At 41.9% G+C, this 26,511-nt stretch overlaps 1 protein-coding gene across 1 annotated transcript in view; it reads left to right on the top strand.

Annotated features, from left to right (window-relative positions):
• COL12A1 (collagen type XII alpha 1 chain) overlaps nucleotides 1-26,511 on the top strand; it is a 113,673-nt gene that overhangs the window by 40,513 nt on the left and 46,649 nt on the right. The window contains exons 16-36 of the mRNA XM_021706935.1: nucleotides 488-609; nucleotides 2,320-2,469; nucleotides 2,552-2,671; nucleotides 2,767-2,931; nucleotides 3,517-3,663; nucleotides 5,643-5,782; nucleotides 6,316-6,445; nucleotides 8,498-8,640; nucleotides 8,947-9,076; nucleotides 12,135-12,271; nucleotides 13,339-13,468; nucleotides 16,150-16,289; nucleotides 16,525-16,657; nucleotides 16,759-16,785; nucleotides 17,503-17,645; nucleotides 20,167-20,296; nucleotides 20,711-20,850; nucleotides 21,262-21,391; nucleotides 23,206-23,348; nucleotides 24,474-24,603; nucleotides 25,078-25,220. Coding sequence (XP_021562610.1) covers nucleotides 488-609; nucleotides 2,320-2,469; nucleotides 2,552-2,671; nucleotides 2,767-2,931; nucleotides 3,517-3,663; nucleotides 5,643-5,782; nucleotides 6,316-6,445; nucleotides 8,498-8,640; nucleotides 8,947-9,076; nucleotides 12,135-12,271; nucleotides 13,339-13,468; nucleotides 16,150-16,289; nucleotides 16,525-16,657; nucleotides 16,759-16,785; nucleotides 17,503-17,645; nucleotides 20,167-20,296; nucleotides 20,711-20,850; nucleotides 21,262-21,391; nucleotides 23,206-23,348; nucleotides 24,474-24,603; nucleotides 25,078-25,220 — 2,773 coding nt within the window. The remainder of the gene's footprint in view (nucleotides 1-487; nucleotides 610-2,319; nucleotides 2,470-2,551; nucleotides 2,672-2,766; nucleotides 2,932-3,516; nucleotides 3,664-5,642; nucleotides 5,783-6,315; nucleotides 6,446-8,497; nucleotides 8,641-8,946; nucleotides 9,077-12,134; nucleotides 12,272-13,338; nucleotides 13,469-16,149; nucleotides 16,290-16,524; nucleotides 16,658-16,758; nucleotides 16,786-17,502; nucleotides 17,646-20,166; nucleotides 20,297-20,710; nucleotides 20,851-21,261; nucleotides 21,392-23,205; nucleotides 23,349-24,473; nucleotides 24,604-25,077; nucleotides 25,221-26,511) is intronic.

Raw genomic sequence — 26,511 nt, 5'->3', positions numbered from 1 at the left:
TCATTCAACAGTATTGAAATCTATGTAAATGGTTGCTATTTAATTTTTCCAGAGTAGGGGGCATGACACTGATCCACATTTTACTGTGTGTCAGGCATCGTGTGAGATGCCCTATGTCACCTTGCAAGGTACAACGTTTCAGTCATTTTCTTAAAGCTCATTGCATAGAAGCAAGTTAGAATTAAAAGCCTGAGTTTCCTCTCTGACATACAGAATAGGGACCCTGCATCTGCTGGAAAGGCAAGGCAGAAGCTGGTGCAGGGAGTCCCCAATTTTGTCTGGGATGATTGCGGTCTAGGGTTACTTGATCCTCACAGGGTGAGCATATGCCAGAATGCAATAGAGATGATTGCTCGTTTCTATGTTGTACATTATAAGTTCCTCCGTGTGAAAGTTTGTAAGTCAAGATGAATGTCTTTAACAAAGCCAAAGCACGCTACCAACTTGAGCCAATGGTTCTCACAGACCACATACTTTAATATTTCAGGGCAGGTACTACCTATAAAGTCAATGTCTTTGGAATGTTTGATGGAGGAGAAAGTTCACCACTTGTTGGACAAGAAATGACAACGCTTTCTGACACAACTGTAATGCCAGTTTTATCTTCTGGTGAGCAATTCAGTTACATCCCCCTGGGAAAACTTGACATGATGAAACTATTTCAAATGTGAACGGGCAGGTTAACGTACAATGACAAACAGTTCTAGAAACTTGACGCTAAAATTTGTTTCAGTAGTTTGCATACTTAGCAAAGAAACTTCAAACAAATAGTCAAGCATACTTTGGACAGCATTTTTGTATGTGCACCTTATCAGCAATGCATTAGTTCGTGGTACTGTGTTATGGAAAGATGAATTTCTACTGAGTTTAGTCGTTGTATCTTTTTTTCTCTCAGTGACTCAGTGGTTGTTGTTTTTGTTAACACAATTGCAGAAACGATCTGTTTGGGCTGGGCTTACGTAGGCGGCACCCACCTCTTGGGAAACAAAATGGGAACACAACCCCCTTCAGGTTTTTGCCTCTGCCACAGTTATAGCTTTGATGTACACAAAGCCAGTTTTAAAAAGTTCTTAGTGCTGGAAGGGGTGGACAGGGCGCACTTCTAACATTTGTCATTATTTAGTAAAAAAGAGTAGACCTGGGCAGAGCAAGAGCAACCTTGCAAAGGCTTTGGCTCTTGAAACAGTTTTTGGGAATCCTCAGACCTAATGTAGTATGTGATGCATAGTTTGTAGTGCTGTGAGTATCACAGAGCGTTTTCTCAAAGTTTTTTGGGGGTGACATATTGGTCAAATGCTAACATTGCAATCACTTGGAAAATGTATAGCTGGTAACATGAGCTCCTGGGAAAGAGAACATTTAAAAATGGATGTGGATAAAGTGTCAAGTCTTGCTATTTTGATTAATGTTCTGTTGTTTCTCTTATGATGATATTAACTGACTTATATTTTTATTTTGTAGCTTGTACACTGAGGATATTGGGAATATTTTCTCTTTCCAAAGCTTTTTCTTTGTATCAATGTTTGTGCATGTCTCTGCAGCTCTCAATTTGCGTATTTGTTTGCATACTTTTCTAAATTATCTCCCTTCTTTCTTGATTCTTTAAATGTGCAACCTTCACCATTTGTATTTAACTGATTTTTATACATAGTAGATCATAAAGTTAAATAATCAACAACTAAATAATATAATAGTATAGCAGATTTAAAAAATATATCTTTACTTCAAAAAGGTCTAATTTTAAGAGTCATCTGTCTAATCCTTCATAATAGAATTACCTGGGTGCTTAATTATTTTAAAAGGTGTTTTTTGGTCCACTAAACCCTTTCTAGTTTGGGCAGTTTATCAGTTCGTCTCATCATCATCTGCTATAACCATTGTATAATGCAGAAGAAAGCAACATCTAGTCTTTAGATCACATTAGCATTTTTGAAAATTTTTACTACCTTACAGTCAGATGGTTACACATTCTCACTTAATATATTTTAGCTTTTGAGTTTGTGAGACTATCAAATTTTCAGTGAAGGTTTGATTCAAGTCCCCAGGTCCTATTAAGGTGGGCAGAAAATGTAGTTAAAAATGAAGAAAAGATTGGCCACTGAAATAATCTTTGGAGAGATTGATTCTTGTGACTGTTAATTGAGGTTAATAAATTGGATGGACATATTTTCAGAGTCCTGTACTCCAAATCACTGAGTAAACTGCAGAACTGAGACAGCTAGGCAGCACTGGGCATCCAGGGAGTGGCAGAGGTGTGGGTAGGCAGTGCCCTGCCCACGACTTTCTTCTCACCGTCTGCCTTTATGGTTGCTGTGTCAGGGATGGAGTGTCTCACCAGAGCTGAAGCAGACATCGTGCTGCTGGTGGATGGATCGTGGAGCATCGGCCGGGCGAATTTTAGAACTGTGAGGAGTTTCATTTCTCGTATTGTGGAAGTCTTTGAGATTGGCCCTAAAAGAGTCCAGATCGGTAGGTTCTGATGCCATTGACACCATCAGTAGATGATCATTTTGTGCTTTTACACATTCTAATGCCAGCGGTGTGATTTCAGCTCTTGCTCAGTACAGTGGGGACCCCAGAACCGAGTGGCAGTTGAACACTCACAGAGACAAGAAGGGCTTGTTGCAGGCTGTGGCCAACCTGCCGTACAAAGGAGGCAACACTCTCACAGGTGAGAAAGGACCGTCTGGGGCTCCCAGCTCCGCTTTGCTCAAAGCATGTAGCTGAGTGGTGACGTGACTGACTCTCTTTTAACAATCCCACTAGGCATGGCTTTGAATTTCATCCGCCAGCAGAATTTCAGGACCCAGGCTGGCATGAGGCCCCGTGCTCGCAAAATTGGTGTTCTCATTACTGATGGGAAATCGCAAGATGATGTTGAGGCGCCCTCCAAGAAACTCAAGGATGAAGGCGTGGAGCTGTTCGCCATAGGTAGGTGTGGAAAGGCAGCGATGGGTTGTGCGTGTGCTGAGGATACTTTTGCAGTTAATAATATTATCTAAAGCAGGAAACAAACATATTCTCCCTATCACATAATTTGTCAAAATGATGTTCCAGGAAATTAATTCATTTCTTTCTTTTCTTCTTGTGATGAGACATAACTACATGATTTCTTAAAAGAAAATTAATAGGCCAAGAGGAACGATGTACTAATAGGATTCAGAGCAATTTCTATTGGGTTTTCCACAGAACCATGTTTATTTTTTATATCCATTATTTTACTTTCCGGAAAAAACACTGACAAGACACTTTTGGGTGGGAACTTGGTGCTAGAAGCTTTTAAAAGAAGATGACTTAGAATAGTTTGCGGTTCATGTAATTCTTAATTTATTTCTATTTTTAACTGTGGATAAGTAATTATCCCATTATTGAGAAGATAATGTTTTAGTTAGTAGATTATTACGCTTTCATAGTTGGCTTAAAGCAGCCGTGAGTCAAGAAAGCCCTAACATATCTGCTTTGTTCCATTTTTTTCCCTGAGAAGTGCTTTTAATTTGTATGCAACCATTTTTCAAGGTATTAAAAATGCTGATGAAGGCGAGTTAAAGATGATCGCCACAGATCCTGATGACATCCATGTATACAATGTGGCGGATTTTGAGTCACTGTCCAGGATTGTGGATGACCTCACCACGAACTTGTGCAACAGCGTCAAGGGTCCAGGTGCGAGCAGCCCAGGGCTTTTCACTCTCAGCACTGTTGAAGCTTTGGGCCAGATCATTCGGTTTGGGGCAGGGTCGGGGACTGTTTGTGCATCGGAAGCTGTTCAGTGGTGTCCTGGACCTCTGCCCACTGGATGCCTGCAGCATTCCCTGAGTTGTGACAACTAAAATCACCTTTGGATATGACCCAGTGTCTGCTGGGGGAAAAACTGTCCCAGTTGAGAATCTCTGCTTAAGTCTTGGGTGTTTTTCTATTTATTTCTAGAAAGTGACTTCTAACTTATCGAAGAGTACATCTAGTTTATATGTGCCTGCGTACCCCATAAAACATATATGTGAATGGGGGGGCCAGAAGAGAGAGAAAGAGAGATGCTTTTTTTTCTGGAGTATATGTATTATCTGGTCAAGCATCTTCCCTCTGTTTAATGCCTACCTGTTTATTAGATCGTTGTCTCAGACTTTCGTTTTCTGAAGTCTGGAAACTTTTCTTGGTTTCTTAATACAAGTAGAAATGGAAGAGAGTCTATGGATTTGTACTCACAAAGGGTGGTTACTCTCTGTGTAATTACGACAAAGCATGGTAAGCACCAAACTTGAAGGTTTTGGAAAATTAATGACAAAAATCGTGGCACTTGTTATATGAGAAAAATTCCTTTTAAGTACATTTGGATTATGGTAGAAACTATCCTTCATTAATTCATTTTGGTTTTGGAAAAGTTGGCTTAACAAATAATGTGGTAAAATGGTTCACATGCTTTGAGTGCTAGCGATATATTTGTTGGAATATTTCTTCTTGGATTTCTTTCTCCAAACTTTTGCAAATCTTCTTTTTTGTATTTTGAACAACAGATTGACCTTTTCCCTAGAGAAACAGACCAGCCGGGCAGCCAGAATTTGTAGGTCCCTGGCTCGGGATTAGCTGAGAGCAGTGTAGTTTTATTCAGCTGGAGAGGACTTTGAGTGGGGCTGAAAACATCTTTTATCTGTTTTCCTTTATTTATGTTTTTAATCAACGATGTAATCGTTGCATTCATTCTAGTTTCCCAGACAGTAAAATTGCTTGATAATTTTGTAGGCTTGACTCTGACCCAAGTACAATAAAGGTTAGGATACTAAGAATAGAAAGGCTTTCCCCAGTTTTGGCTCGCAAAGAAAGTAGAATAAGTTTTTATGAGAATGATTTGCCACGCTCTTGGAGCTGTTGCATTAATTCTTTGCTCTTTAAGTTACTATTTGGGACATCTTCCTGTTGGCCATATTGAGTTCATTATTTCTGTTTTCATTGATGTTTATTCCAGATACTGTTATGTATTAATTATTTTACCTGTATCCACCCACAGAAAGCATAATCACAGGCAGTAGGCTGTTTCCAGATGTAAAAACACTAGTTTGTTTTCATTCTCTTTTGAGTGATAAAGTTGTTAGCTTTTCTAATGTGATAAAACTAGATCCTGTAACAGAACTAAACATGAATACAAAAATCAACTCTATCCTCACAGAGTATAACCATTATTTAAGGAGATGAGACATGAATATATATGAACGAAGTGATGGTGATGGAAGCAAAGTTAGTTGTGTGGTGATAGGGACAAGAAACTGAGCTATCAGGCCCCCAATTATTATTTATTGATTATATATAAGGGTAGAGAGGCAGAAAGTACCTAGAGGTGATTCAGAGGTTTTGAACCTAAATATTTATAAACTGGTAACCTCATAAGGAAAAGGATGATCAAGTTTTAAAGAGAGACAGAGTGAACTCTGGTCTAAATCTTCTGCAGCTAAAGAACCCATGGGCTACCCATTCAGAGAGGTCTTATGGTCAGTGGGCCTCTCTACAGATTTATTATAGCTATTTAGAATGTGAAAGGAAGTGTGTAAGGGCTTGGAATATGGAGAGTAATACAGTTTCAGTCTAATTTCAAATTTCCTCACCGTGCCATCATAATGAAAAGAGTATATGCACTTTATTTCCACACCTAGGTGACTTGGAAGCGCCCTCTAACTTAGTTATTTCTGAGCGAACCCATCGTTCTTTTAGAGTGAGCTGGACACCTCCTTCTGACAGCGTGGACAGGTACAAAGTGGAATACTACCCAGTTTCTGGAGGGAAACGTCAAGAAGTGAGTAGGAATGCCTGCACATCTCTCCTTCCTGATGGGCTGGGACTGAGAATGGTGTTGGGTGAGGGACAGGAGGAAAGCACCGAGATGCGTAGCTGAGTCAGAAATGGTGCTTCCTATCCTTGACTGTGCTAGGCAGGCCCTTCCATTAGGCTCAAGGGCAAAGAGCTTTGCTTAACTTCTCATGGTTTCTAAGAATTGCAGAATATCGCTTTTTTTTAAACTGACATTTAATTAGAAGATTCTTGATTTACTCACGCATTTGTAGTGGAATCATCGAGTTGCCAAGGAACATTAAAGATCTATTTTTTACCCACAAGTTTTACAAATAAGGAAACAACATCCGGAAGAATAAATTATGTGAATTGTTTCCAAGATCTCATCATAATTTGGTCGTTTTCAAAAACACAGAACAGTGGCTTCATTGAAATATAATTTATAAGCTCATTGCAGTTAATTACTTTGTAAGTACAGTAGAAAAAAGAGAACTGATTGTACAAGAGCTATGATTGTGGTTTTTTTTTCTCTCCTAGTTTTACGTGAGTCGGCTGGATACTAGTACGGTGCTGAAAGATCTGAAGCCTGATACTGAGTATGTTGTGAATGTCTATTCTGTGGTAGAAGATGAATACAGTGAACCTCTGAAGGGCACAGAAAAGACCCGTAAGTCAGATTTTTAAAAAAAGTTTCTCATTGTTTTGTTTCCCAGGATAAAGAGATTATAGCCCATGTGGAAATTTTGCCAGCCTTCCAAACAATTTCTTTATTCAATATCCACTCGAAATGATACTTACTGAGGGCCTTCTTGTGCAGGTGATTTTATGCTCTTCCTGGCTGTGTCTGCCCTCGTGGGACCCCCACTGGTGGGATAAGTGGGCACTGCCATTATAATCTAGTGAAAAACTACCTTTAATAGGGTTCTTCACTTCTTAGGGTCTCTGAACTTTTGCTTTCAAGAAAATCTCTTAAAATGTAAATATGCCTCTCAGGGATAATGCTTTCAACCTGACTCTGGTTGTTACATGGTGACATTTCACTGAGGAATAAAGCTTCTCAGGAGGAAGATACGAGAAAGGGACCGTGTGGGGAGTAGGACTAAGATTAGGAAGAGGAGGTGTGTGGAGACGACCCTCTTTACATCTGCTGATGGTCAGCTCTCTCTGCTGGCAGTGAGATCACCCCTTTCTCTTCTGGTTTCAACTTTTCACCTCTTGCCTTTACAAGAAAAGCTCCAAGGGCATCAACTTTGTGTAGAGCTTTTGGGGGAGGGGTTCTTTATTCCTATTACTGGCAGGGTGTCCAAGGTCATGTGAAAACGCTCTTTTCTTCTTCTTGCTTTTTACTTCGGCTACAGGAGGAGAAGGAAGGCACTTATAAGAGGAAGGAGTGAGTGTCACTCTTTTTTTTTTTGAGTCAGAGTCTCATTCTGTCACCCCAGGCTGGAGTGCAGTTGGCACGCTGCTCATGGCCACCACGGCCTCAACCTGCTGGGCTCAGGCCATCCTTCCACGGTCCTTCCGCCTCAGCCTTCCAAGTAGTTGGAACTACAGGCGCACACCACTATGCCTGGCTAATTTTTTGATTGATTGTAGAGATGAGGTCTCACCAAGTTGCCCAAGGCTGGTCTCGAACTCCTAGATTCAGGCAGTCCTCTCGCCTCGGCCTCCCAAAGTGCTGGCATTACAGGCTTGAGCCACACTCTTTCTAGGGCAGGAAACAACTCATTGTACTGTTGAGTTTTTAAGTTCCTTCTCTTCTTCCTTCATGCTGAACCATAGGAAGTAGGAAATAATGTATTTTATAATTGGTAGGATTAACGTGATAATGTCTTACAACTTTAAACTCAGTCTTTGAACAAAAAATAATGGAAAGTGATATGGTTGTTAAGAAGAGATTGTAAACTTTTTTACTCTGCCTCATGGCAGAGTCTTCAAAAAGCCCATAAATCTCCTATGTTTTAGTTATTGATGTAAGACATTCTCATTAAAAATCTTGGCTGGGCTTGTTGGCTCAGCCTGTCATCCCAGCACTTTGGGAGGTTGAGGCGAGTAGATTGCCTAAGATCGCGGGTTCAAGACCAGCCCAGGCAACTTGGTGAGACCTCATCTCCACAATACATAAAAAATTAGCCAGGCATGGTAGCGTGTGCCTGTAGTTCCAGCTACTTGGACGGCTGAGGCAGAAGGATCGCTGGAGCCCAGCAAGTTGAGGCTGGGGTGGCCATGAGTGTCCCTGCACTCTAGCCTGGGCGACAGAATGAGACTCCAACTCAAAAAATAAAATACACTAAAATAAAAATTTTTTTAGAAGAGAAATGAAAAAAGTACTTTATTGGTTACTTATGCATGAAGTACTAGTATTGAAGAATAAACTAGTAAAACTTAGTGATGGTTCAGAAAAATGAAAGTCCCAGAGAGGTTGTATTCGATTGGCTTCCATGTTGACTCACTCGAATGCCATTTGCAATCTGAGAGACAATGTTTTCTTCTATGACATTGCTGTGACATGCGGTCCTGGGTATGGGGTGAAATGAACAATGAAATTGGATTTTTGGGGGGGGAGGGTGGAAGGATTACGCTAACGCTCATTGATTTCTCAGCTCAACTCACTCTTTGTTTAGTGTGTGTAACCATCAGTCATTGAGTGGGAAACACGGTTAAAAAATTACATGGCATGAAAGCAATCAGACTGACGTTTGCTTTCACAATTTGGCAGTGCCGGTCCCTGTAGTGAGCCTGAATATTTATGATGTCACCTCCACCAGCATGCGTGTGCAGTGGCAGCCTGTGGGAGGGGCCACTGGCTACATCCTGTCATACAAGCCGGTTCTGGACGCAGGACCCACGGAACCCAAAGAGGTGAGCGATGTGTGTGAACCACTGGCTTCTCCAGAGACATTACAATTTCACAGTCCCCATGGTACTGTGGCTACTTGTGAACTCATGGATAGCTTTACACACAAAATAAGAAGATGGAACGTTAGGTCTGTGGCCTGTGACCCATTTTAGGACACAGTGGCATGGGAAAGCATGTGCCGTTCTTGGAAATGAGAAAGAACAGTTCTGTTATGACCTGGTGGTTTTAGGGAGGCTTCCCCTGGCTATACCCTGTGAGTGGATATGCTTGAGCTTAATGTCTTATTTCTGTCTGACACATCATTGCAGATGCGTGTGGGACCCATGGTGACCGAGGTGCCACTGACTGATCTCTCTCCCAATACTGAGTACGCAGTCACACTCCAGGCCGCCCTGCACGACCTCACCAGCGAGCCCGTCACCGCCCGGGAAGTCACCTGTAAGTTCCTTGCTGGCTTCCTTTTCCTACTTATTGCAGTGAACATGATATTCGTGGGAGTATTTCTTTCACACGATGCTAACCATTAGTTGAGAATGTGTGTAAAAGCTACAGTTATCAACTTTGAGAATGAATATCTTAATCCTAGACTTATTGGAAGCATCTTAAATGAATTCTAAGATGTGCATTTTTTTTTCACATTGGACACGCCTGACATTGAGATGTGTTACAGTTAATGGTGTCTTCCTATTGCTCTTGGCGAGGTGTCAGGGCATAGAACGTGAAATAATGATGTGTCTCATGACTGATGTTGACCTAGATCCATGAAATACAGTATATGGCGAGGGTGAGAATGGGAGTGCTGGTGAATGTCGTTTTGGAGGAAGATACTAGGTTTAGAATAAAGATGCTTCAAGTCCCCAAAGTAGAAACTCTATGGTACATATGAATAAGTCTGTTTCAATCAAGTGAATTCATCACTTTGCCCAATTCAAAAGCATATTGATCACCTATTGTATGCCAGTTGCTGGGCAATGTGTCAGTACCAAGCAGTGTAGAGCACACAGACTCCCCCATGGTCTGCATTTGTCTTGTGCGTGTTGATCAGACTCTTTTGCACTTCCACCTTGTTTCACTAAGCATTTCGCTGTTTTTTTTTCTTGAAAAGTGACAATGATTGAACTTAGAACCCTTGCCCCACTCGGCTGATATTTTCTTTTGTGCTTGGATTGGTTGACATGCTGAGACAGATGACTTGGCTTTTGTTTGGCGAGTCTTGGCCCACATTTCTTTTTTTCATATATTTAAATATTTTTATTTTAAAGATATTTTTATAAAGTATAAGGTTAACAAAAAACTTGCTCACAAACAAAGGATACTATAGGTATTTCAATTCTATTTTTCTGGGCCCGGAATCAGAAGAGTAATTGATAGGTGCCAAAACACTTGACATCAAGGTCAGCCCTGGGAAACATGGGTATTGGGACTGTTATACTCAAAGGGCCTATTGTGTTCAATGGAGAGAACTTAGGGCATCTTCCTAACCAGAGAAGTGAAAGATCCTTACAATGAGAATTACAAAACACTGCTCAAAGAAATCCAGGAAGACACAAACAAATGGAAAAATATCCCATGCTCATGGATAGGAAGAATCCATATTGTTAAGATGTCCATCCTACCCAAGGCAATCTACAGATTCAATGCAGTACCCATCAAGTTACTGACATCATTCTTCTCAGACCTGGAAATGACAACACAGAAATTCATATGGAAACATAAACGACCCCGAATAGCCAAAACTTGGCCCACATTTCTAAGGAAGTTAAGGAGTTAGAAGGAACATAAAAGGGGGATAAAGGGGGCCTGAGGAGACACAGCATGACGGGGCAGAAGAGAAAGATCTCCCTGCAGGGTGGTCAGAATAAACTCACTGACAGCGAGTGCATGTTTGCCAATCACCTCTTGTACGTTTGAGCCTACCTGGAGCTGCTGGTGTTGTGAGGTGGGGTGGTGGCAGAGGGAGGAGATGGGGAGTCAGCCAGGGATGGAGACACGTGTCCCCAGAGTGCTGTGAGACAGGACCGAAGTTGCAGGGGATGAAGGACGGATGTGGTCACAGATGTGGGTGTGGGGCTGGACCGTAGCCGTGGAGGAGGGAAAGGCAGAGGGACACAGAGGGATACAAGCATTGAAGAGATGGAGATTCAGGAAGAGTGACACAGGAAAGTGCTCAGGTGGGCAGCAAGAAGGAGGGAGCGACAGCTCACAGGACAAGAAGAAGTCAGTTTCCTCTTCTCCTCCCCCTCTTATGAAGGTCAAGTTTTGTGAGACTTGGCAGAAATCCATCACTTGGATTTTCTTTTCTTTCTTTTGAGTTGGAGTTTTACTCAGTTGCCCAGGCTGGAGTGCAGTGGGGCACGGTTACAGCCACCGCAGCCTCGACCTACTGGGCTCTGGCGATCCTTCTGCCTCAACCTTCCAAGTAGCTGGAACTACAGGCGTGCGCTACCACGCCCAGATAATTTTTTGATTTTATTGTAGCGACAAGGTCTCACCAAGTTGCCCGGGCGGGTCTCAAACCCCTGGGCTCAGGCAGCCCTCTCGCCTCGATCCCCCAAAGTGCTTGGACTACAGGCTTGAGCCACCACTCCCGACTTGGATTTTCTTTTAACCATTCAACTTCTGTGGGCTTTTTGAGGGTATTGGCTACTTAATGTTGGCCCATCTTCATTCTTTACTCTTGTAACTATTTTTCTAACAGATTCTTAAGGGAGCATAGCATAACACTATTGATTTTGTTTTCCATCCTAACTGACTTAAATATCTGATAAAGAAACATGAACTATACATTTATGATGAATTATGATATATTATGGCTGAGTAGCAAGAGATTCTTTAAACAGGGTGGAAGAAGATTAACATATAAATGAGAAGTTAGACTTAGGATAACAAACAATTAAATATATCCTAATTTCAAGACCTTTTTTTAGAGACAGGGTCTTGCTCTGTTATGCAGACTGGAGTGCAGTGGTGAGATCATAGCTCACTGAAGTTTTGAACTCCTGGGCTCAAGTGATCCTCCTGCCTTGGCCTCCCACGTAGCTGAGACTGTAGGCACGTATCACCACACTCAGTTAATGTTCTCATTTTTATTTTTTGTAGAGATGGGGTTTTGCTATATTGCCCAGGCTGGTCTCAAACTCCTGGCTCAAGCAATTCTCTTGCCTCAGTCTCCCAAAATGCTGGAATTACAGGTGTGAGCCACTGTATCCAACAATAGATCCTATTTTTAAAAATTTCTTTTTTTGAGAAAACAGGATTTATTGAGAGGACAGTAAAGCTCCCGTGATAGGAGAGGACCCAAAGGGGTTGCCTCGATCCTATTTTTTTAAACCTTCCTAAAAAGAATTTGGCTCTATCTGGTATAAACATGGTACTTTTATCACCATAGTCATTTTTTCAGTTATTTTGCCATGTGTCTTTAACACCTCAAATGTGGACATTTGAGAGCTTCGTGGTTGAGAACTGTGTCTGGCTCTAATGCCTTGTGCTTCTCCAGTGCCTTTACCCAGACCTCAGGATCTGAAACTCAGAGATGTGACTCACAGCACCATGAATGTCTTATGGGAACCTGCACCTGGCAAAGTGCGGAAATACATGGTTCGATACAAAACGCCGGAAGAGGAGGCCAAAGAGGTAGGTGGGAGACCAGGATGGACCCAATAATGCTTGTTTTCCTACTTAGGTTTAACAAAATAACTCATCAACATAACAAAAGAACTTCCTATGATAACACGTTTTCTTCATAGAGTGTTGCACACATGTGGCATGAATAAAGCATTTTAAAAAGAAATCAGTACTATATTGGATTGTCTTGTTTTGAGTTTAAAAATATTTTGCTGGGTGACATGAGTCTCAAACACATCATTCCTTAGTAGATAAAGAGTTAGAGTCTAAATGGTGTGCTTCCTTCTTATCCAGATGCCTTAGATGGCGCGCTCCATTCTTTGAGTCACTAGGAAATGTCATACTATTTCTAAAAATCAAAGGTAGCAAATATATGCAGGAAAGAGGAGGGGGAGTTTGTTGGATGCCGGGAGGGTGGGGCAGTTGACAGCATAGAAAAGAGGGAACTGTTGTTGGATGAGTGTTCCTTTGGGAGTGGACATCCTTGGGATGCTGGACAGCCGTTTCCATGGTAACCCAGTTCAAAGTGGGAATCCCTGAAGGCGTTTCGCCAGCAACATGTCTAAAACTTGCGTGCGCTTGAGGGAGTGTGGATGTCAGAGGCTCAGAGACACTTTCGGAACTTAGAAACTGCTTCTCTGAGCGCCCAGGGACTGAGTCAGCATTTGCGGATTGTACAAGAGCTGATGTACGCACATGCATGCATTCATTTTGCTCTGGGTTTTCATCCAAATGGGGTGCAGTGCCCAGTGGATCTCACAAGGCTCTGTGCATGGCACCCAGAATCACACTGTGCACAGAATATTCTGAAAGGGATGAAGCAGTGATGCAAAGCGAAATTTGAGAAGGTTAGGTTGTTTGAACCCGCAGGCAGTCATCACATTCTAGACAAGCTTGCCAACATCGCTCTGCTTTGGAAATGTTTAAACAGCATCCAGTGTCTGGATTATTGTTATGCAGATTGGAAAACACTGTTTTTCTCTTGTCACAGTTCTTAGACTGAGTGGTATAGTAAACAGCGATGTCAAAACCAAACCCTTTGTACGGATGGTTCCACTCCTCTGTCATTGCTATAGGTGGAGGTGGACAGATCACGGACCAGCATCCCCCTCAAAGACCTCTTCTCGCAAACCCCGTACACAGTCAGCGTTTCTGCGGTGTACGATGAGGGAGAGTCTCCTCCAGTGACGGCTCAAGAAACCACCCGTGAGTTGTGCCCTTTGCTCTGTCGAGGAAGGGAAACAAACAGCACTTCATAGGCACATGCAACTCGACTTCCTGGGTCATTTTATTTCCTAACGTGGTTGTTGCCCGTTTTTAATAACACTTGGATTTGTAGATTGTTTTTCCGCTTATTTTTCTTTGTATCTAAGTGTCCCCTTTTCTGTCTTTGTGTCCAATCCTTTATGATACTTTCTGTCAGTCACTGTGGCTGATTCACCTTCCAGCCACTTTGGGTGTGTGTGTGTGTGTGTGTGTGTGTGTGTGTGTGTGTGTGTGTGTGTGTGTGTGTGTGTGTGTGGTGGGTTGGGGAAGTTTCCTTGATGGACAATTTGCTCTGGAAAAGATGAATTAGTTTCAAATTTTTTGAGATTTTACTACATATAAAGTGTTATCAAAGGTTTGCCCTCCACAGTTCATGATTTAATTGTGGAGATTAAAAAATTAACAACACAGGGGTCATGTAAGGAAGGTCAGGAGACTTTTAGACTCTGTGGTTGGAGGGAGGGGAGACTGCCTCAGGAGTGGGGCAAGGACCCCGGGCAGCCTGCCAGAGACCTAACTTCCGGCTGCATTCTGATTCTGCTTCCAGGGATGTCAGTTTCCCTCCCTCTCATGTATGTCGTAGTATTCAACCCAATTATTATTTTCTGTTGGTCTTTTTCTCTCTGTTCTACTACTTTCCTCCTCCTGCTGCTGGAGACAGAGACATTTATTTTGCTCAACTTTGTATGTCTAGCACCTGACACTTAATTACTTAATGCTGCGCTCAGCACATAATTACTTAATCCAGTGCTCTGCATATGATGACCTAATCCAAATAGTGATAAAGACAAAAAGGTCTAGAGCAGTATTCCAAATGAAAATAAGCAGAGCTGCATAGTAGGTTACAATTTTCTGGCATTCACATTAAAAAAGGTCAAAATAGATTAAATTAATTTTAATAATATTGTATCAACACAGTGTATCCAATATATCATGTCAACATGAATCAGTATAATAATCATTAGTGAGATTGTTGCACTCTTTTCCTGTGATAAGTCTTCAAAAACCAGTGTGCATTTTACATTTATAAGACATCCCAACTTGGACTAGCCACGTTTTAAATGCTGGATAGCCACATATGACTGGTGGTACCCAGGGTGGACAGCACAGGTCTAGAGAATTTGAACGACTTGCCTAACCTCATCTAGTAACCGAGTGGTGGCATCAGTGCTGTGGTTTGGAACTTTTACCTCCCACCAGTAGATTCCTCTCCAAAGATTCATCAAAGCTTTAGTGCCCAGCATTTGTACTTAACCAGGGCATCTTGTCAAATGTCACAACCTTTCCCTTAACTGTAGGCATATCTGCTTCTCCCTTTTTGATTGCTTTTTTCTTACTGTGTGAAATCTCTTAGCACTTTTCAATTGTCTTCTTGGCATCAGTTCTCACCTAGTAAGGGTCATGGCTAGAGATGAGAATGAACGCCTGTGCATGAGTAGACTGATGGATGACACAGGCATAGTAAAGAGAAAAGGAAGACAGAAAAAAGGCTAGTGAAGTGGGTAGGTTAGCATACTAGATTTTCAATATATGTTCTTAAACCTTAAGATTTCTGCTTTCTTTGACTCAGTGGGCTTTTTCATTGGAATTATTAGAACAAATTTTCGACGACTCTGAGTTTTGTGTAGTTGGCTTTGGTTACCAGGAGATCGAGGAATCATTGTCAATACAAACCCAGAAGTGGTCGCAAATGTTAAAAAACAAAGGTACTGCAAACCAACCAGAGTGCCTGGTCAGTGGAGGGGCTGGGAGGTGAGATTTCAGCAGACACCTGGGTCTCTAGGTGTTCTGTTCTCCAGACAGGGTCAGCACATTCTGCTCCATGTTGTGTTTAAGGTTAGTAGTCCATGGGGAAAAGCTTATGCATGGATTGCTTGGGTCATGACATGCTCAGAATCCCTTTGTTGTGCTAATACTCCTAGTTTGGAATTCACTGTATGTTGAGGCAGGCATGTTTTAGTCAGTTGTTAAAGTGTAATGTTTTCAGTGTTGTTTAAAGTAAGGTGGACTTTCTCATTTTTAAACTCTAGGGATATGTATCTTTTTAAAAATAAAAATGATACTCTTTCCTTTTGAGTATCAGATCAACAAATTCTGAACAAATGAATAACTATTTCCTTGGGCACCATCTTGAATACATAATATGGCAGCATGCTTTCTTTGCGACATTCTTGGGTACAAAGGAAGTTCTCTTAACCCAGGGTCTCTGGGTTAATGGTGAACTGGAGAAGGTCCATGAACTCTCTATATGTGCCAGCGTTTACACTTTGAGTACCACTGCATGAAAGAGTTCGGCATGGTTCTCATTAGACCCTCAAAAAGTTGGAGACACAACAAAACTAGAAAACACAGAGTTAGAAGGTCACTATTAAATGGTATCTTTAAAAAAATCATCACTTCAATAGGATACTGGTATAATTGATTATATTCATACAACGCTTGCAGTTTTCAGAGCTCTGATTCATTTTTCAAATGAACTGAATTGGTGAAATATTTGGTTCTAAGCAGTATGTTCCATCAGTTTTTCCCATGCCCCATAAAATAAAACAAGGCAGTTTTACTATGTTAAATTAAATTTGTAGCTCACATTAAAAACTTAGTCTTGTCTTTTCTTGTGGCAGGACCAGTGCCTGCCCCGACAAACCTGAGGATTACCGAAGTGACACCAGAGAGCTTCAGAGGCACGTGGGACCATGGTGCCTCCGACGTGTCTCTCTACAGAATCACCTGGTCACCTTATGGAAGCTCAGATAAGATGGAGGTGGTGTTACCTCTCTTTATCACTCTCTCTCTCACTTTCATGTCCCATTTTATTGCATGAAATCTTGCTTGAAATACGTATTGCTTCTGTTACCAGATAAGCATTTTTTCCTCCTAATGACGTGAGCTCAGGGTCCACATCAAAGCTGGAGGAACTTCTGGCTAACTGATGTCAACAAACTGCCATAATAGAAGTGGAGACTTAATTTTGTGTGGGTATGTCCTTTTTCTTCAAGACCATCTTAAATGGAGATGAAAATACTTTGGTATTTGAAAACCTGAATCCCAACACTCTCTATGAAGTTTCCATTACTGCCATCTATCCTGACGAGTCTGAAAGCGAGGACCTGAGTGGCAGTGAACGCACATGTAGGTGTTTGGCTTTCACCCTGATATTTTGAAGTTAATTTTTCAGAAACTAGAGCTGCAGCTATATAAGTAATGCTTCCACAAATTCTGTTTTATTTCAGTGCGTTTGCCACCCTTACCAACACAAGGTAAGAACTTATTTTGCTTAACTGTTTGAGTGAACAGACAACAAGTAAATGAATGGACGAGTGAATGAAAAATACCATGAGATAATGTTGTGAATAAGCCTTCTGATTTTAAGTTGAAAGTGTTGATTGGTGCCTCTTCTAAATAGGCCTTTCTTGAAAGCCTTTGTTTTGCTACTACTTGCTGAGGAGTGTATTAGTCACCTTGGCTGCTGTAAAAATATATCTGACTGGATGGCTTAAATAGCAGGAGTTTATATTCTCACAATTCTGGAGACTGGGAAGTCCAAGACCAAGGTGCTATCCAGTTCAGTTCTTGGTGAGCATCCTCTTCCCAGCTTGTAGACAGTTGCTTCTTCTTTGTGTCGTCACATGGCAGAGAGAACAAGCTGTCTCATGTCTCCTCTCATAAGAGTTAATTCCACAAGGAGAGCTCCACTCTCTCGACCTCATCTAACTCCAATGGCCTTCTAAAGGCCTCATCTCTAAAGACCGTCACACTTGAGGTTAGGGCCTCAGCATATCACTTTTTAGGGGAACATGAACATTCAGTCCATACTAAGGAGTCATTTAAGATTCAGTGACCATCTTTATTAAGGAATCTAATTTAATTTTAGGTCTAGAGATATAAATTCCTTTGATTTCTTTGGGAACCATGTCTATTTTAGGAGGAAGCATTGCTCTGTGTGCTTACTTTGTTTTTTGACAATCTTCTTTTAGCTCCAAAAAGTGGCCCACGGAACCTTCAAGTGTACAACGCCACTTCTCACAGCTTGACTGTCAAGTGGGATCCCGCTGTTGGCCGTGTGCAGAAATACAGAATCACCTACCAGCCTTCATCAGGGGAAGGCAACGAGCAAACGGTAATTTGTTCTGTGGAAGCTGTAACTTGGCTCAATTCTACCCATTTCCCTCCAGACCCTCTCTAGCCTCTTTGCCCTCAGTGTTTCATCAGTCATACTTCCTTTCGTAAGGGGTGTGAATTGTGCTGAGCTGGATGGAGCCCTCTGATTCTAGCTGGCGCTCCATCTGCAGGGCCGTCATGGAGATCCAGTGGATGTTTTTGTGGGAGATGTTAGTTGCTCTTTATAACAACTTCAAAGCATTGACATTGCCTCAATGTATCCACATGTTCCTTAACAACTCTTAGGGCTGGATTATCCAGGAAGGTGTCTAGATAGTTTTGGAGTCTCTGTATCTTCAGTCCATCTCTCTAACTTCATAAAGTACTGAAAGTTTTTTTTTTTTCCTTTTTTTGGGAATCTTTACATGTCATAGGCTATCTCCTAGATCTGGGAGCCCCTTCGCTTAATGCACACTATTTCTCACTTTTATTTTGCCCAAGTAGAGGTACCCAAGAAAGATGGTAGGGATGGAACTCAGCCTTCATCTTTTCTTCCTTACCTTTCCCTTATTTCATGTAACCTTGGTCCAATTGCTCCCTTACTTTGTCTGCCCTTGAGTTTTCTCCAGTTTTGCTTTTGTGAAGTGTGTGACTAGAACTGCACACATTATCCTAAGTCAGGAATTGCCATGATTTTTGCACAGATAGGATTATGCTTTCTGATTTACTTCAAATAGATTTTTTTGGCGAGGCCTGGGATTTTATTGACTTTTTTGCCTGTCATAGTTCCCTATATAGGCTTAGAGACACATGTGTTATTAGCCTTTAATCAATCAACTGACTTGCTGAGCTCCAGCTGGTGGGTCATATCTCTTACCAATCTAGAGGAGTTAGTCGAGGTAGAGGCTGGTGGGGGTGAAAGGTGTGTGGTTCAAGGTCTCTGATACTAATCATTAAGTAAGATCAAAACTGTCCCACCCCTAGTGTGAGGGTCTTTTCAGGTTTCCATAGACCCAGTATCAGCTCATATAATGCATTTGGACTGAGAATTTGTTTTGTCTAAATTTGTTTTGATATTTTGTTTATCAATAACAAACAAAATATCAACTGTAATTAGCTGACTTTTGTATAAAAATAAGACAAAACAAATTACATGGATTGATTATTTTGTCTCAGAAACAGAGCTTCTTTTCTTCTGTGCAGGCCAGATTTTGGTAAACAGAAAAGCAACTGTGCTTGTTCTGAGTATGTCCCTCCTTGGTGACACTGATGCTTTAACTGCTTCTTCCATGTCTCTTTTACTCTCCCTTAGCTGCTGGTTATCATCAGGAGTCTCATAAACTTATCATCTGTACAGTATTAAACCTCTTAAGTTTTCTTATTCTTAGAAGTACTTGCATTTTTACGCTAGTCCATGAAATCACCAAAGTAATGAGTCAGTCATGCTAGAATTATCTTGGAGAGTTGGGTGAGAGAACTAGGCAGATACCCCTCTGCTTACTGGTAAGGCTAGATATAGTGATCATAAGTAGATACTTTCAGATTTGTTACATATCAAAGTTTTAGAAAAATGGCATATATTGATATTGAGAGCTTTCTCTCATCGCCTCAAAGGTGACATTGATCAAAATGAGCACTATAGTTCGATTTGTCACATTGAGGATGACTCCAGTGATTCGTTGACCCTCCTCTGAAACCTAGTCTGCTTGAGCTGATGGGTGCTGAGATGGAAACATCTGGTCTGTCCTAAAGCTTCCAGCCCTCCACAAGAGCGCTTGTACTGTGGGCCACAAGCTGTCTTCATGCGATTATAATTAGTATGGCATAAACATTTGAATTTGGTAGACTGTTAACAAATCGTACAAATTTTCTTTCAACAAGATAATTGGATGGCCTCCAGTGATGAATAAAATAACTTCCAACTCCCTAATTGGAGGAAATTGAAAAGCTTCATACCACGGGTCTGGTGTCATGGAGACAGCTGGGAGCCCCTGCCCAAGTGTGGCCTGGCAGAGGGTCTGGCCACGTCATTGACACAGCTAATGCTATTAGAGAGACAGTGTTTTGGGGGAAACACCAAAGGCTTTAGATCTCTTGCTGAATCATCTTAATGTGTTTCTAAAGCAAATAAAAACCATCTGTCAAAAAAGTAAGAATAATACTGAATGGGGTGGAGCCTTAAATTATGCAATTCTTTGGTATCTTTAAGTCCCTTTGTAGTTCGCTTCTGATTACCGCCTTTATTTTTCAAGAGTTTTGTGAAATATTTTGGATGACATTTTGCAGTCTTGGTGGCTAGCAAGTTGAAATATCTTTTTGGGGCCACTAGTCCAAAGCTTGGAATCCTTTTTGTTATTTGAGGTTCACGTTTTACATTTAAAATTGTACCATAAGTTATATTTTAAGCCTTCACGGTGGTACACAATTTGAGAGCTTGGCAAGGTTCTCAAACAATGTCCCTGCAGAACAAGATTCATCTCACAGATTAACAAGGATGGAGAGAACAAGGCTAATACTTACCAAGGCCTGTTTTGTTCAAGACCACAATAGGAGGACGACAGAACAGCGTGATCCTGCAGAAACTGAAGCCTGATACGCCTTACACAATCACTGTGTCCTCTTTGTATCCCGATGGTGAAGGAGGTCACATGACCGGAAGAGGCAAGACCAGTAAGTGAAACCATGGTCCCCGTGGCTTCTTTAATAATCACTGTTGAAATGGAATCATATCTTTACCTGGAAACCCTGGGCGACACAGAGTTTTCCTAATGGCTTAAAATTCCTTAAAAATGGGTATTAATCGCTTTAAACATCTTTGCTTGGAATGATCCGTCTCTCTTTGTGGAGAAAAATGCTATTACTTTTGGGGATCAAAAAGTGTCTTGAGGCCCAAGTGTCTTGTGGGTAGATAAGACCCAGGCGCCGGACCACACGGACACACGAAGTGTGCTGTTTATTTGCTACTTTAGCAAATGAGTGTGGGGTGCTTGCTGTGTTCATGGTGCCTGGGAGCCATCGTGAGCCTGTGTTTCGTGTGTGCGTGGCAGTTGGCACTCTAATGCATGTGACGTCTGTGCATTTCAGAACCTCTGAACACTGTGAGGAATCTAAGAGTGTATGATCCTTCTACCAGCACCCTGAATGTTCGCTGGGACCACGCAGAGGGAAATCCTCGCCAGTACAAGCTCTTTTATGCACCCACAGCAGGTGGCCCAGAGGAACTGGTAATTATGTCCCCTAGCGAAAATGCTAGTTTGTTTCAGCTGTAGCTAAGGGACTCAGAAGTGGAACTACAGGAAGTAACCAGTTTGATTTAGAGCTGAAGAAGCTCGTATTTATTTAATGGGACTTGACAGAGGGTAAAGTGTTGTGCCTTAGAGCCTGGGTGACAGGGGGCTTGTGGGGCTGGGGACGAGAAGAGAGGTCACTCAAGGACTTTCTGCAAGAGGAACATTGGGTGAGTGGAGGGGTGTTGAGAAGTACACAGTTTATGGGGTGGGGTGGACACATCATGACATCCTGTGTTACGAATATGATTCTCGACTTGGTTTTGCATTGGTGTTATGTGGTTTGAAGTATTATTTGTCTTGCAAGTTTTTCCAAACAAATGCATTATGTCTCATTTCAATCATTAGGTGCCAATTCCCGGGAATACCAATTATGCCATTCTCAGGAATCTGCAGCCGGACACCCCATACACGGTGACAGTAGTGCCTGTTTATACTGTAGGTGACGGAGGGCGCACATCAGATACTGGAAGAACTTGTAAGTCCCAAAGCAGAAGGTTGAGTTTTCATCCTAAATTTTGCTTTTTGTGATAAAGGCCGTATAAGCTTATCAAAGAAAATTTGGAAAGTTTAGAATGATAGGATAAAAAACATGAAAATTAGCTGTAGTTTATCTCCCAGACACCACCATCAAGTGTTAACATTTTGGTATGTAACATAACAGATGTATAAGGGCATTCTTTTGAAATGATGATTTAAGGATTTATAAATGTGTATATAATCATCAGTATGCTGCTTTAGTTATTCTCTTTCACTGGCAAAAATTCATTGAGCTTGGCTTTGTGCCTTCTAAATTTGTATGAAGCCGTGTTTATAATTGGCGTTCATGGTGTGAATTGTTAAAGTCTGTTCAGCACATGACGAAATTGCACAGTTTCTGGTTTGCTGAAGTACTCTTTTGGTCTGAAAAGTCTGTGCACTTTTTTTTTTTTGAGTTGGAGTCTCACTCGGTCGCCCAGACTGGAGTGCAGTGGCCGCTCCCGGCCACCGCAGCCTCGACCTACTGGGCTCCGGCGATCCTTCCACCTCAGCCTTCCGAGTAGCCGGAATTATAGGCATGCACTACCACGCCCGGCTGATTTTTTGATTTATTGTAGAGATGAGGTCTCGCTGCCCAGGCGGGTCTCGAACCCGCGGGCTCAGGCAATCCACTCACCTCAGCCTCCCAAAGGTGCGAGATTACAGGCTGAGCCACCGAACCCGGCTAAGTCTGTGCACTTTTATTTTTTATTTTTTATTTTTTTTGAGTTGGAGTCTCATTCTGTCACCCAGACTGGAGTGCAGTGGCCGCTCCCGGCCACCGCAGCCTCGACCTGCTGGGGTCCAGCGATCCTTCCGCCTCAGCCTTCCGAGTAGCTAGAACTACAGGCACGCGCTACCACACCTGGCTCATTTTGATTTATTGTAGAGATGAGGCCTCGCCAAGTTGCCCAGGCGGGTCTCAACCCGTGGACTCAGGCAATCCACTCACCTCTGCTTCCCAAAGGCGCGGGATTACAGGCTGAGCCACTGAGCCCGGCCTGTCTGTGCACTTTTATTTGAGAATCCAGGTTATAGTGATTTTAATATTCTTTGTAGCAATGCTTACAGGCTTTTGTGCAGACTTATAAATGCTTTTTTGGCTTTCAAAACATAGTGAGAGTTAAGAGGAAACAAGTCTCAATGTCTTTTTTTGGTAAAAAAAAAATTAGTGGTCTAGGAAGATATTATTGGCCGGACTGGTGTTTGGGACCAGTACACGGGTTTAATTTGAAGGTTTTTCTAAGTCTCGATTGCTGCAGTTAATTGGCAACTGATAATATTTTATTTTTTTCCTTTTACTTTTCCCTCCATTGCAGAAGGTACTGAGTAGTTATTTGTTAAATGAAGAAGGAATGAATGGTCGAAACCAGCTAACTGAATTAGATGGACTCCATAGTTGTCAGGTTTTATTTAGAAGGCAGACTCAAAATTTATCTTCTTCTTTCCATTACCTGTGTTGGAAAACTGAAGCGCCTTTCCTAATTCTTTTTCCTGTCCCATGTCCCTTTATGGCCTGTCCAGTTCTACCACTTTTTCTAGCTCATTTTGATTGAAAATCATGTTGCTTCCCTATAGACAAAGGCCATAGTTGCTAACTTGGACTAAATTTGTTTTTGGAGAGTTTTAATCTGCTGTTGTGTGTGGGTAATTAGAAGTTAAAGACGATAGTGTTTTATTCTACTACGGAGTGCATGTTCTGGAAAAGTGATAACGAAAGCTTGATGTGTATAAACAGACCTGAAAAACAGGTGTTGTCTTTCATATCCTCAGTGGTGAGAGGACTGGCCAGAAACGTCCAAGTGTACAATCCCACGCCCAACAGCCTGGACGTCCGCTGGGACCCCGCGCCCGGACCAGTGCAGCAGTATCGTGTTGTGTATTCTCCTGTGGCTGGCACGAGACCCTCAGAATCTGTACGTCATTTGTCACCGAAACTGCATTTTTGGATTAATGTGGTTGCATATTTGTGTCATGTTTGGTTTTGAGCGCTCAAACCATATGCCAGCATATAATAATTAAAATGTTGCTTTTGATGAATTAAGGTAGGTGAGTTAATTATAGGGTTTGTTAGAATACAAAGCATTTTGGGAAAATGCAGATTAGCTCAGTCAGACATGCAAACCATAGTTAGACCTTGTCAGTATGGGCTTTTGTTGTAAAGTACAAATTTCTTTGCTATGACAATATCTTTTTTTTTTTTTTATGAGTGGCTTGGGCTTAGCAATGATGTCAATGTGTATTTCTGTGAATCTTAAATAGCCATGAATAAGAAAACAGCTATGATCTACTATATTTCCTTTTTGCTTAAGTAAGGTGTAAGAATTTAAAACACATAGAACATGGTTTTGTGTCTATATGACAATATCTTAAAATTTGCCCTCACTGGCTCTTACAAATTGCCCGATCAATCTTTAATTCACGGTATTAGTCAGTTTTGTGAGTAGATTAACAATTTAGAAACCAGAAATTACCAATTTGAATAAAGAGATTATCAGAACAGCTAAAAGAATGTAAATTTACAAACTCATTGAGGTTATAGGTTGTTGCCAAAATAAACAGCGATGATAAACGCAGATAAAGAAATGACAAGCCATAGGTGTATTCTGTAAGAGTATTGGTTTTTGTGTCCCTGTATGGCAGGACGCATTCAGACTTCACCCTTATCCAGTGCATGGAGTCTCTCTTTCAATAAGAAATCTCTCCCCGTGTGGGAGACTCTGTCTTTTGTGGATCCAGCATGCGGGTGTTCTTTGGGTGAATACCTGAGCCCGAGGGACTGCATTTGGGAATTGTGGTAGTAGATATCCATGGAGATCACTAAGCTGCTAAAGGCCAAGGATGAATTGTTTTTGGAAAGGGAATTTCAGAGACTGAATTGCACAGAATGGTGTGGCCTGGGCAGGTGTTATGCAGAAGCACTGCCGGCTCAGATGTGTCTGGGCTCAACCTTTTGCTCTAAAATCTGTTATGCTGATTAACCAAAGACTCAGTGAGCATTTGGATTGCTGTCGTGCAGCATTTGGCGTTTCTCCCTGCAGATTGTGGTGCCAGGAAACTCACGCTCAGTGCACCTGGAACGGCTGACCCCGGACACGCCCTACTCCGTGAACATCGTGGCTCTCTACTCAGATGGAGAGGGGAATCCTAGCCCCGGCCAGGGCCGAACACGTGAGGCGGAAATCCTTTTCCCTTGTCTTCCCTGGTAGCTAGATTGGCAGGGCTTCCTTCTGCCTGAGCTCCCCCACACTCACATTCCAGGTGAAAGCTTTGGGCCCATGATGGCCTTTCATCCTGAGTGGACTTCATTTGCAGATAGGCACTTTGGAAAAGCGAGGGATTGGCCTCTGTGTTTTGTTGATGGAGGTGGTTATGGTAGTCAAAATAATTCCTTTCTTTCCTGATCTGTACATTTAGGGCAGCCCTCTCTCCAAGTCTTTGAAAGTTTAGCTTGTAGTCATACCTCTGAAATGTAGCCCTTTACACGGTTTACGATTTCATGTTACAAGCATAGAAAATGTGGATTTTTTCATAAGGGAGTTAGACATCCTGGTGAATGGTGAGACACACCTGCAAGCAGCTTCCTCAGTCTGACCTGGGTGGTGCTTGCAGGCAGGCAGCAAACGCGACTGTGTTTTATTTTAGTACCACGGAGTGGACCAAGAAATCTGAGAGTCTTTGGAGAAACAACCAACAGCCTCTCTGTAGCCTGGGACCACGCAGACGGGCCCGTTCAGCAGTATAGAATCATTTACTCTCCCACCGTTGGTGATCCCATCGATGAATATGTAAGTCTAATGCTCATTTTTATTGTTACATTTTATAGTCTCAGCTGGCTGAAGGGTGGAGTTAAAATTCTTCTTTAGCAGTATGCTCTGAGTAGACTTGAGTCCTTGACTGTCATGTGACAGTCACATTTTATGACTTTCTCTGAATTGGCATTGAGACTGCCCAAATATGCCCAGTCTGGGCTCCCTCACCACAGAGAAGCAAGGTCTTTGAGCTTATTTTGATTTGAAAGTTGGATAGAAAAGCTGTTTTATCTCATGACCACCTAATTATAACACAGGAACCTAATTCTTCTACAAAGTCTTCCTTAAGTACTCCAGTGTTAATGATGTCTCTTTTCTCTAAGCTTCACATTTTGCAGTACACTGCAGTTTTGGAATATACATATTCTCCTTTTAGCTTCGAACTTTTTGAATGTCATATTTTATCTTGCCAGAACCCAGGCTCAAGAAGTATCTGGTAGCTTCCTCATAGCTTTCATGGCTCTCACCATGCATATCCATTTGTGAGGGCTGGAACCATCACTGAATTCGAAGTTTAGTGATTAACTGCTGGGAGACGTTTGCAGAAGATTACACAAAACATTGATTGTGAAGGAGTTAGATTTGTGGTTTGCTGTCTTTCAATGACATAGATGCCGTTTCCCTTTTCCCTCCATGAGCTCCATGTGACGAAATATTTCATCTGCTCGCACTTGATACAGTCATCTTAATTCAAGTCTTAAGTTTTATTGGTAAGAGACACACATAGCTGCCATTTAGTGTTTCCGATCAAAAAGAGATATACAGTACTACGGCAGTTAGTTTGCCAAAGCAGAGAAGTTCCTGTTTAGTGGTTGTTCAGCCTCGCAGTTTCCCTTTACTCTCTGAAAACACTAGAAATATGATTTTTCATTTGTAGTTATGGGTTCCAGGCCAGGAATCCATGGCATCACCAGTCCATGTTGTTGTAGAAACAAAACGTAGGTTTAGAAGAGAGATTGAGAGATGTTTGGTTCGTTTCCTCTTCAAGGAGGTAGTTGAATATATTTTCACGTTCTCTTTTCCATCTTTCTCACCTAACGAACATCAGCCGAACTGATATTCTTGAAAGAAGAAATCAAGTCCCTTTTGCTCAGCATAGATTCCCAGTAGCTAGCACCGCTGCTGGTCCAAGTGGGTACTGAGGGCATATTTCCATGAACACATCACACGTAGTGATGGGAGAAGAAGGAAGCAAATTTACTGCTGAGAGTTGTGTACTCAGTGACACATTCCAAAGTGTCTACAAGTTATTGCCTTTAATCCTCAC

The sequence above is a fragment of the Carlito syrichta genome, unplaced genomic scaffold (assembly GCF_000164805.1).
Source record: "Carlito syrichta isolate Samal-C Ts95f unplaced genomic scaffold, Tarsius_syrichta-2.0.1 Scaffold316211, whole genome shotgun sequence".
NCBI classification, from domain to species: Eukaryota; Metazoa; Chordata; class Mammalia; order Primates; family Tarsiidae; genus Carlito; species Carlito syrichta.
The sequence above is the reverse complement of the archived record's forward strand: the minus strand, read 5'-3'. Positions and strand labels throughout refer to the sequence as shown.